We start from the raw sequence: 11,953 nt of genomic DNA on the forward strand, positions 1-11,953 counted from the left end.
ATATTTGTCACAATATTGCAGAACCCAAAAGCAAGGATGTAAACCAGCATATACATGAAAAAGTTAAAATACTGGCAATCAAAGAAAACTTAAACGTTGTCAACATTCGTTGATCTACTCCAAAGGATATGTATATATATATATATAAATATATATAACCTAATTGTTGACTTATTTTCTGTTGATATTCTTTGTCACTGAAGACTGATTGCTTCAACCTCCTGTGTTGATCAAAGTGAAAGATATTTAATTTAACAGATTTTAAATCACATCTGTCACACCATGCATAGCATCATGGCAGTTTGTAAAAATAGTCAAGAAATATAATCTACAGGGTAATTGTACATGGACACATATCTTGAATGGTGACTCTCAACACGACTGCGAACTGTGCAGGAGTCACTGGGAGGTGTTTGGGGTGGATGCTTGGCATAAAAAAATCCAGGACTGTCAAACCAGAATCTAGGGTTTGCATCCAGTCTGTGTTTTGGTTTATGCAAGAAGAGCACTTTGATTAAGGTTACCATATTTTCAGTTTGTGAAAAAGTGACATTTCTTTCAATAGAATTCACGTTGGTGAGGGAAAGATCACGATTTCGACTACATGTGAATAACAAATTTGCCATTTCAAACTCGAGCTGAGTGTCACCAAAAAAGAACAATTCATACAGTGTGTGCTTGGTCACACACACAAACAAGACTACACTGACTCATCCTCCGGTGATCAGCATAGAGAGCAGTAAATAAAAAAACTGTGGGCTGTCATATGAGTCCACAATAATCCCCACCAGCCTGAATGACTCAAAGCGACTCAACATGGATTAATTACAGGGATTAGAGGGACACAAACTGCAGTCAATGGTACAGACAGAGGAAAGAGAACAGAAAGACACATTTATTTTAGTGCAGACCAAACCACTGTACCTACACACACAGCGAGGGACGAACACTTACATAAATATCTGAAGCACTTTAATTGCCTCTGAACATGACTCTGTCAACGGCCTCTAAAAGTCTCCCAGACATTTTAATGTGAGTGCTTATATTTATGCTGCTGATATGTCATAATGTTTTATGGACTAAAACAAACCACTTGTTTTGTTCTGTTTCTTTTTAGAGTGAATTCTTTCTGCCGGAGAAACAGCTGAACAATCTGCGGTTCTGAAGAAGAACTTATTGGGAGTTCATTCTCGGGTTTCTAGTCGCTGATAATCTAGCGGGCACTTCTGTCAAAGGAGCAGACAAAAGCCCAGACAGCAAAGACAAGTGTCTCTTTTATCTGCTCTATGATAAAGCATGAAATAGGCTGGCTAACTCTCGGCTCTGGCACCGACACCATGAGCTCTGGTCCACTTCAGACAGCAACATCCTCAATCAAACGGAGATGCACCCTTTCGGTACTATAACTGCTTTCATGTTGCCACAAAAATACACACAAACATGTTTTCAAGCGTCTGGGTGTTCAAAAGGAACGTGGTGTGTAATTAAAACGTAGAAAGGAATGTTCTGGGTAAAATTTAAAATGCTATGACTACATTTTGATGGCAGACACGACTGCCCTGAAAGAGGTCAACAGAGATGTCAAAGATGTTTGTGCTCGCGTCCAAACCAAAAAACTCCAGACATAGTTGACATAGTACTTGTCCACACAGGCCGGGCAGCAGTTTCGAAACCACTTTGAACTTCAAATCAGCCACGGGTGACATACATAACAACATACACTAGGACAATGCAAATGTCATCACCTATCTTGTCGCTGGAAGTAACCTGATCCAAGGCTGTTGCCATGACAGTAGAGACTTTGAAGTCCCATCACCCAGACAAGAAGGCCGACAAGAAGCGCAGCAAGCTCTCAGACAACACCAGCAGCTTGTTGACAAGTAGGCCGATCCCAGAGGAAATGCCTGTCCTGGTGACCGACTCGCTGTACTGTATAGATATTTGTGTCTGTCATGGTCTCGGTCTGCATCCTGTGTAAGAATGTGCGGTGACTACACAAGCAGAAAGAAACTATGGCCTCGCAGGTGTGATTTCTGTCTGCAGCCAGGAAACAGATCGTGATGGGCTTTGTTGTCGTACCACACTAATTTTACAGAATATTTACAGTATTTTCTTATTTGGAAAATTATCTTTTAACTTGACAAAGATTATATGTGTAGTTCATGGCCCTTCCGGTGGACACCATGGGACCTTATTTCGGAAAAACTTTGTATGGCAGTGAATGGAGAGATCCGGCTTGAATCGTGTCATGAATCACACATATGATGTTTGTCAATTTAAAATCAAGAAAGTCACAGTTTGTCATAAATAAAGTAGAATAACATATAGGTATGTGTTAAACCTCTCAGTGAACTACGTCACCTCGCTCAACACACGACACCAACACCAACATGACCGCCGCCTCGGCAAAGAAAAGTTACTATGACGAAAATCACAATAAATCTGGTCATATTGACAACTACAGTTAAGTGAAAGGGTAGTTTGTCAGTTTTGTGAGCTGCTAATCTACAGGACCAGCTCAACAATGTTACGATGTTAATTACGTATTTTTACAGCCTTATATTTCATTAGTTTTATGACAAACTGCGACTTTCTCAAGATGAAAAATTTTCTTTTAAATCGACAAACATCATATGTGTGATTCGTGTCACAATTCAGACGGGATCAATAAATTATTTGTCTTTTTTGTAAGTTTTTTGTTATTAGCTCCCTTGGGGCAAACCGGAAGGGGCGTGGCTTCGCTCTCGCCTAGCTGTTTTCAACACGACGCCATGATTGAAAAAAACCACGCAGGTCAGTGTTTCTCTGTCGTATAGCAGGTGTGCATAGTCTTTGTGTAATTGATGAAATATTAACCCACCAAGCTGTTGAACGTACGTTACGCGTCCGTCCATAATTACAGCTATAAAAGTAAACTATGTGTTGTGGTATCAGACATGTTACCTGGTGTCCAGCTTCCAGCCAACAGAGCTGCCATGCCGCGTCCCATCTCGCTCTCATTCCTGTTTATTAGCTCCGTTTGTTTGTGTTGAGAAGCTGAAATGTCCACTGAATATATCCTGTCTTTCTGGAATTTAATAATGAAAATATCAATGTAATAGTTCAACACACACACACACACACACACACACACACACACACACACACACACACACACACTGGTTGCCAGGTGAGCTAGCTTCCCTTCCAAGTAGCTAATTAGGCTAATTACCTGTCAGTCACACATTAAAGCTGACGCCCACGGTAGAGCTCATATTTGGAGCTTCCTGTCCAGAGGAAACATTTTATAACAGTTAAAAACTCAACTTTTCCCAGAGAAACTACAGAAAATTGGTAAGTATAGGTAAAATATTTAATTTCCGTATTTTAACATATAACTTTGTTCATGAAAAGTCAGGAAAAAGCTTAAGATGCCAACCCAAATTAAATGAATGTACAAAAAAGGTATTCATATAGTCAATGAGCTATGTAACGCTGTGGTCGAAGCAAAACAAAGAAGAAGAAAACCCATTTGAAAAGCTGGTACCAACAAGGTTTTGGCATTTTGCCTTGAAAAATGACAATTACAGTAATCAGTTGTTAAAATAGTTATTTTCTGTAATAATTTCCACTCTGATTAACAGTTATTTGGTAGTTTCAATAGCTTTAGTTTATTTAAAAGTCTCCCAAAAGAAAGGGGATCCCTACTGCTCCTTTCAAAGCATTCAGAGAAGGTCGACATCAGTCTCTCAGCTGTAAAATGGGCTTCCCCTCATCAGTACAAGCTCATGTACTGTAGATGGGACGCAGTAAACAGACTGATGTAAGCGTCCTAGATGCCACTGACAAGAAAGTAACATACCCTAAATTCACACAACACACCCTGTTATCCATGCTCAACTACTTCAGGCTGCTTTAATTTCAGAAGCGAGCTAATTGCAATTAAGATGCAGGGGGTGCTGAGCTGAGAAGTAAAAGGAAGTAATCAGTGTTGATTATAGAGCTTGGGCCTGATCAGAGAAAATCATACACTGCACGGCTCCTCTGTGCCTGCCTGAATGTGAGTCAGGCATGACACCGGAACGGAGCCTGTTTTTAGTGTGATTACGTCCATGGCAGCGCGACTACTGACTCCAGCCCTCTGCCAGATTTGAAAGGATTACGGCACATGTGGCACACTGAGGTTGACCTCGTGTCTTGCCCAGAGATACACATAAAGATGCGCTGTGGGTCAGAAGTGAATATACCCAACGCAGCTGCCAGCCTGAAATTAATGGTTTCCTCCGTAGTTGCTTTAGTTTCATAATCTGGGTTTGTTTTGGAAGCTGCTCATTAGAGCTGAAGCTTTGCCTCGGTGTATCAAGCTTGATTTATGTATGTAAACACAGCAGCAAAATGAAACTAAATAGCTTCAGCAAAGACCGTTTTCTGCGATTACCTCTCTGAATCCATCTTTTGGGGATTGCTAGAATCAAGCTGCAAGAGTTCAGAGAAATATGAAGTTATTCAGGAAAATGTATCTTTGAAGCCGGCGTGTTAAATAAGCATTCTCGTCTGTTCCTCTATGTAGACTGTTCAGATGGTGTTAAATGATCCAAGCTGAAATACATAACCCTGTATTGATCCAGTGATGCAGAAGCAGCATTGGGAGCTGCAGCAGTCAAAACATTGCACAAGTAACATTCAGTACACATTTCAACAACTAAAAAGAGAAGCTTCTGCAGACATTCAGGGATCTTTTTATTGTGTATGATGCTTGTAAACATAAAGAAACCGTTGCATAAAAATACGTTTTTTATATCAGAGCTAATGCATGAATAGACTTTGTTCCAGCTTCCTGTCTGACTACATTTTATGTTTTCCAGACATCATTTAAACAGATCCGGAAGCTGTAACCAACCATCTTGTTAGCTCTATTGAAGCAGTTGGAGGATGGAGTGCCTTGCTCAAGTTTGGTAAGTGAGAACTTCCTCAACACCATCATCGTTTTTACAACATATCTGAGGATTTAAACTCAATTCTTTAATTATAAAGCGACTGGGCATCAGTTTGAGAAACACCAGAGAAAATTCCTCCTCTGGCTTTTTTCACACCTTTCATTAGAGGTTACAGATGCAGAGACATTGTGTCTGACTTGATTTGCAAACCAACACTGACACCTAGTGGTCTAATGAAGGCGAAATTATGACAGAAGATCTGCTGACAATCCAAGAGGACTGTTCATTTAAATTTCATGTAAGATTTCGATTTAGTTTATTTACAGTGGACATTAATAGCTGTTATAAAAAAGTATACAAAATAAAATCATCTAAGTAGAAGTGGACATTTGTTCGGTAGTGATGTTGTGTGCTAACCTCTTGTAAAACATTTGAATAATTAAAAGCAAATTAAAAGCACTTTAAAATGGCTAAAATAGAGCTTGTGAGGAATCAAATTTATGAAGACATGTCAAGTGTTTGTGATGGTTAAGGTTTATGTTACATCTGACTTCATTTCGTGCTTTGTTTCTGTGCATGACTTACGATGAAGTAGAGGAAATACAAAAAAAAAACATGCAAAGAGAGTCAGCACCTTGGGCGTAAACAAAGCTGTCATGCTAATTTCAAGCATGATCAATGCGTAACGGATTTTAGCACGCTGCTGCCTCACCCGCCCGGCAGCACAAATTAATACCAGCACGTGTGGAGGGAATTTTTAAAAAGCGTGTGTTCATATTTAAACACTTCAAACAGTACAATGATGTTTTTTCTAAATGAGCTCTGGAATTAATAACCGATAAAAACTGACATGTGAAGAACAGCAGATTCTCTTGTTGGTGTCTCAATCAAGAAGGTCAGGGAAGTTGTCATCGCAGTACTCTACAAAGCTGAAGTGCTCAACGGTGAAGGTGACGTCCTTCCACTTCTTCACAGTTAGCCTGCCATCAGGTGTCTGCAGGGCAAAGTGCTTAATGGCTAGATTTGGCAGCAGGGCACGCTTCTTGTACTTCATCTCGAATCCCCAGTCCTGTGATTGTCAATAGGAATAAAATACAACATGAGCAAATCTGTTGATGAACTGGCTTTAGCAGGACAGACTCTATTTATGAGTTTTAAATATGGCAGAGGGCCTACTGTACCTTGTTGCAGCTGCCGTTATTGCAACTGATTGTACACCCAGGCTCCCAGTCCTCAAAAGTCCTATCCAGACACACCTGCCCGCCGACTTTGTAGTGTCTCCTGAGAGCAAAGAAACCCACGTTGTGAGAATTTACAACATCTTGTGAAGACTTTTTCCTGAAAATACTTTTATGCCAGAATTTGAGTTAAACTCACTTAAAGTCAGGGTTGACGATGACATAGTGCGCATTCTCAAGAAGTCTAAGGTCACTGCCAGAGGCCACAGACTTGAAACAGTTTCGACACAAGAGCTGGACACTGGCAGCAGTGTGGCGACTCCTCTTCTCTGCTATGCGGCTCTCTGCAAGTTTTCTGCAGATAACTGCCTCCTTTTGTAGCTCAGTTATCTGTGGACAAGGAGGAATTCAATTTAATTGCAGAATCGCTAAGCAGTGGCCTCGGTCACATGGACAGTATATCTTGAAGCTGACTGAAATTATTCTGATTAGAAATTCCAACTTAACTGTTTGCTTAATAATAAAGTGATGCGATGAGATCAGCATGAAATACTTCATGCGGCATATAACCTTTGGACAAAGCTATAGTTATTTAGACAAAGTCTCAACTTCTATATGTGCTTGACTAGCTGCTCATTCCAATCAGGTGGGAATGGGCCAGGCTCTTCAGACTGAGGTGGTTAGATGTGGAACTTTCCAATTTGACTATTATTTGTGGACTTTTAGAGTCCAAATAAATGCAGCTAGTAAGAGTAAGTGATGAAGGTGGACACCGTAGGATAGCCTCACCTTTATGCGGAACTTCTGAGGGCTCATTTCTTGGACCTTTGCAATGGCTTCTCCTGTCAGCTCTTCCAGATATTCGTTGATATGCTCCCGGCGCTCTTCCCGGCCCCCTTTCTGGGCGACCACTGAGTACTTGCTGTCTATAGCCCGGGCACGTCCGCTGGCCTGCTGCTGGGCAATCTCATTTGTAAGCAGTCCATATCGTACGACCAGGTTACATTCAGGGATGTCAAGGCCTTCCTCAGCCACGCTGGTGGAGATCAGGAGGTTGAGAGAACCCTGGCGGAATCTGCGGATCGTGTCCGCCTGCTCGTTCTGCAAGCAAAGTACACATGTAAATCATACGAAACAGAAACACATCTATAGATAAGTTGTTACTGAATAGGAATGACTTAAAGCTTATATGTTTCAATCATATATCAGCACACCTGTGTCATGTAAGTGATGCCATTGCCAGCCCCAGTGAGGATGGCTGCCTTGATGCCGGCTTCCTGTAAGGCTTTGTTGGTGCCGACCCAGTCATGTAGGCAGTGGGTGCTTCTGCGGGTTTTACTGAAGAGGATCCCCCTTGATTGAACACTTTGACCAAACTGTTCTAGCAGAACGCTCTCAAGTTTGAACATCTTCGGGTTCTCATAGCGAGAATCCCCTGCCAGTTTCCTGAGCTTCACCTGATGCTCTGTAAAAGTGATATTAATTATGGCTTAATTGCAACATAAGTATACCCACAAATAAAAATCATGTGGCCAATCATGGAAAATAAACAAGAAACTAATATTTCTGGATTCCTACCTTGGAAAAGTCCCACCAGGAACAGGTCAGTTCCATCAATGGTGGACTTGGTGTTGTAGAACTCGTTTAGGGAGCGATAAGCATCCATCATTCGCAGGGTGTCATTGATGAGCAGGGCGTCGTTGTACTGTCTGAGGTGGCGCGCACATTCTGCTAGCTGTCTGTTGCCCTGTCTTACTCCTGATCCAAATATAGACAAATGATTTACAAGCATAATTAGAAGCATGTGGTCTCTGCACTATCAAGAGTCTATAAACAACACAGGGTCAAAGAAAGAAAAGTTCTTACCTCGCTGCTCTAGAATCACCACATCTGCCTCATACTCCTGTGTGCCACACTCTCTCAGATTGAAGTCTGAAGGTAGCACCATGAACTCATGGATCAGCTGCATCATCCACTTCAGATGATCCCCCAAGGGATCCTTAAAGAAAAACATGATGCCTTTGAGTCAACTATAGGTCCAGTGAGTTGGACTTAGGGGCATAAATGGGATATAATATTCATAACTATTTTTCCATTGGGGTATAATCACCTGAAAGTAAGAATCATTGTGTTTTCGTTTCTTTAGAATGAGCCTTTATATCTACAGAGGGAGCGGGTCCTCTTCCACCGAGTCTGCCATGTTGCACCGCCATGTTTTTTATATTAGCCAAGAACAGACAAACCAGATACCGGCTTGAAAGAGATTTTTCATTGGTGAGAAGTTTGAAACATCTGTGTGATATTACTTTGCCCGGGCACAGAGACAGCTCCTGGATACTACAGTTACTACAGAACAGCTGGTAGGAGATTGGACGGTGGCGAAGGAAAAGTGGAGGTTGTAGTGCTTGACATCGGTTATATAAGGAGGTAACTATTTTTGTACGTGAAGTGAGTATAAATAAGCCTCAAGGCAAAGGTTGTTTTGTTTGTTGCAATCTGTAACCTCGCCGCTAGATGCCACTGACTCCTACATACTGGACCTTAAAGTTTGTGTTGTGTGGTTTTAGCAGCTGTTAAAATGTGAGACAGTCCAGATTATAATAAGTGTAGGTTGTTGCTGTCAGCCCATGTATCTCCTTGTTCCCTGGTCAGGTCAGTTGGGATGTGGAGTAATTAAAGGGGTGTACTACTATCTACTACATGTACTGGGTTTAATGTTTTTAAAGGGGAAATTTTAGTAAAATCAGCTTACCTTAGGCCTTGGCGCCACAACGTCAAATGTCTTGACGGGTCTGGGGACCTTCTTTTTCAGCTCGGGGGCATAGTTTTTAGTTGAAACTATGGCTGAATCCAGGTTGGCACAAATCTGAGAGGGAGAGAACGAAGAGACAGATGGTTGTGGGAGATCAGATCAGTGACAAACTCTTTGATAACCCCAAGGAGAATAGATGAACCCTGACCTGCAGTACGTGCTCCACAGCTTTTTCAAGGGTCTTTGCGCCTCCTGTCCCCGGTGACGCAGTGAGACCCAGGATCTGTGGCAAGGGTCGCTCTTTTTTCAACTTTTTGTCCACATAGCATCCCATCACCTTGTTGTAGACTGACTCCTTGTTGGTGTGGTGACACTCATCGATTATCAGAAGAGTAATATCTGTAAGGAATTCATCAAGGGTATGATCTCTATCTGTTGATCTTAATGTCTATATTACGGCAATTACAAAACCTACGGCGTCATGATAATCAGGGATGTTCCGGCTCATGTTTACTGACCTGAGAGCTCAACATGTTTGGTTTCCTCCGTGTTAGTCAGAGCATTGTACAAGATCTGCGCTGTGCAGATGATCACGTCATTGTCCCGCACAACTTTCCCGAAAAAGTCCTTCTCCTCACTCTCTCCACTGACCGGCACCAGGGCGTAGTTATGGCGCAGGTAGGGTTTGAACTCCTTGGTGTGGTGTTGGTCCACAAGGTGAACCTACAGTGTAAAAGACATTAAAAACAAAATATCCTGTTTAACTATTGCTCTGAAAGTGATTCTGGACTGCCTGTCCTGTCTGTTGTGTGCATTCTGTGTACCTTGTTAACCAGGACCACCACTTTGGCATTAGGTGTGGTCTCCAGGTGTCTTTTGGCCACATACACCGCAGCACGGGTCTTTCCACCTCCGGTCGGCAGCCAAATAATTATGTTCTCTCCTTGTAGAGCCCTTTCAACCACTTCCTCCTGGTATGCATACAGTCCAAAATCTGCCATCCTGAACTTCCCTCCTTTTAGACAACAGATTATAATCACAGAGAATCCTCGTATTACAGAGAAGAACCAGCACATCAAAACTCATTAAAACTAAAAAGTCTGAGACAAGTTGCTGAGAGAAAACAAGCCTTCTGTGAGACGGTCATGCTGAGTCATTGTGTTTAAAGCTGTTATAATAAATAAATAAAATCAGCCTTTATTTAACTCACCAGTCAGCTGTGTGTGTTTGCAGCTTCTCCTCGTCCACTGTCAACTCACAGTGGAGGTGGAGGGGTTTTTAATTCAGTTGCGATCAGCTGTGTGACGCGGAAACGAAAGTAGAAGCACTCCGAACCCAGAAAGCTGGCCCTACTGAGGGAGGCTCTGGAGACACAACAGACAGGCTGCAGTATGCAGTGACAGGGAAAGCCTGATAAAAGCAGGCCTTCGTCTAAGCCTATATTTCTATCTTATCTACTGGATATGATTTCTGTACTAGTCCCTTACAGCCGAGGTGTTATGTTGAGGGCTTTGAAACTTGTATTCACCCTCGCTGTGCCTGATCGGTTGCTCTTTATTGCATCAGGAAATTAAAACCTACAGTTGTTGCTTGTGTTGATACAGGGAATCCCCGTAGCTGTTTGAATGTGAACTAATGTGACTTGATGTTTTCTGCCCTCCGGTTATTCAGCAACTGACTTCAGTTGCAAGTCAATGTTTTACAGAACTTTCAAATATCAGTGAAGCTGTACTGACAATACATAATGCTACTGTACTGTAGAAAACAGCATTATAATATAACTGTAGTGCTGCAGAGATATCACGGCCTACAAATCTTTTTCTCCAGATGTCAGAAGTTTGTTTGGTACAGACTAGGGATTGACAGATTATCATTCTGGCCAATCATTGGGGCCAATCAGCTGATTTTGTATCAATATTTTATATTATTGGAGTCTGATTGCGGATAAAATATAAAAATGTTACGACTCTGATGCAGCATCCTCTCACTGTCTGAAGTCACTACTCTGTGGTCTCACTCAATGTCCCGTCCACAACACTATCTGATTGGTACCATCTCACAAGTAATGGCCTATCAACACTGAATTATTAAAGCTGTGAGGTTGTAACAAAGGATGTAATCAGAAATACAGTCAATGTTAATAACCTGAAAATAAATTCAGAAGTTCTATACTTACTACGCTCGGCATCATTGTCAGCTGCTCTGGGATACCTCTCACATTGGTTGTTGTCGTCCGTCATGGCGATACAATCATCCAGATTTAAGATCATAAACATCAAACATGTTTAATATTATCGGCCCTGATGAGTCTGTGAGCAGTTCAGGAGGCTGAAGAGTGGATCTGTAAATCTGTCACATTACCTGATAATCTGTGCCAAACATCAGTACCCAAATACCCTTGGACTGCATATTCTGAACGGGTACTTCACTAGTATAAAAAAAAAAATAGGTAAAGAAATCAAAGGATTATTGAAAAGTTTAAGTAATATGTTCTGGTGTAATCCCCACCTGCACAAAAATCTAATCACATGATTCATCATGTATGCATCAGTATGATTTTCCTGTTAGTGACTCACACAAGTTGCTTCTATACAAACAACCCTCAACGTTCACCGTGTGGTTTTAAAACCAGTTCTGATCAGCTGTGCCATCCAGAGAATCAAAACAGAAACCTCTGCTCACTCTGCAAGGAGAAGGGGCCCACCGAGGGAGGCTCTGGAGGAACAACAGCTGCTCTTTACCATGTAGTGACAGAGGAAGCCAAAACTTCACTGACTAAATAAACTAACCCTTTATAATCAAGCATGGGTGATCTTACATTTATCTTAAACTGTATGTGTAGCTTACAGATAAGGTGTTGTATGAAACTGCAGTGTAGTTTGTGTACAGTATACCCCAACTAAGTCCTGCCTGCTTTTCATTACAGGAAAACGAAACCTATGTCGTTATTGCTCCACACTCTAAAGCAGACACAGAAATCTTAAGTAATAAAAGAACATTTTACACAGATGCACCACAAGAGGCACCTCTTTGGCCACAGATGCATGTTCAGATCCACTATTTCAGACACTAAATATTGTCTTATAGTTTAAGGTACTCATTTTTAC

The 11,953-nt window shown here is 41.6% G+C and overlaps 2 protein-coding genes across 3 annotated transcripts in view; both read right to left on the reverse strand.

Annotated features, from left to right (window-relative positions):
• Positions 1–3,062, reverse strand: part of znf385c (zinc finger protein 385C) — a 156,165-nt gene extending 153,103 nt beyond the window's left edge. For both annotated transcript variants that reach the window (XM_073495235.1, XM_073495234.1), the window contains exon 1: positions 2,944–3,062. In XM_073495235.1, coding sequence (XP_073351336.1) covers positions 2,944–2,989 — 46 coding nt within the window. In that variant the 5' untranslated portion in view covers positions 2,990–3,062. The remainder of the gene's footprint in view (positions 1–2,943) is intronic.
• A 1,640-nt stretch (positions 3,063–4,702) lies between these two features.
• On the reverse strand, positions 4,703–11,411 carry dhx58 (DEXH (Asp-Glu-X-His) box polypeptide 58). Its single transcript, XM_073494308.1, has 14 exons — positions 11,355–11,411; positions 11,023–11,274; positions 10,057–10,210; positions 9,671–9,861; positions 9,365–9,569; positions 9,055–9,245; positions 8,847–8,960; positions 7,961–8,093; positions 7,673–7,852; positions 7,309–7,559; positions 6,884–7,195; positions 6,294–6,484; positions 6,098–6,197; positions 4,703–5,985 (listed from the first exon to the last, which is right to left on the reverse strand). Exons 4-14 carry the CDS (start codon positions 9,845–9,847, stop codon positions 5,800–5,802), a joined length of 2,040 nt encoding a protein of 679 aa, XP_073350409.1. The 5' UTR covers positions 9,848–9,861; positions 10,057–10,210; positions 11,023–11,274; positions 11,355–11,411; the 3' UTR covers positions 4,703–5,799.
• Positions 11,412–11,953: the final 542 nt, after the last annotated feature.

This window comes from Pagrus major, chromosome 23 (assembly GCF_040436345.1).
Source record: "Pagrus major chromosome 23, Pma_NU_1.0".
Lineage (NCBI taxonomy): Eukaryota > Metazoa > Chordata > Actinopteri > Spariformes > Sparidae > Pagrus > Pagrus major.

Coding starts and splice junctions, on each gene's coding strand:
- dhx58 (XM_073494308.1), bottom strand. CDS start 9,847: ATGGCAGATTTTGGACTGTATGCATACCAGGAGGAAGTGGTTGAAAGG. Junction 7,196..7,308: donor GCATCACTTACATGACACAG/GTGTGCTGATAT, acceptor CTTTGCTTGCAG/AACGAGCAGGCGGACACGAT. Junction 6,198..6,293: donor ATCGTCAACCCTGACTTTAA/GTGAGTTTAACT, acceptor CTTTGCTCTCAG/GAGACACTACAAAGTCGGCG.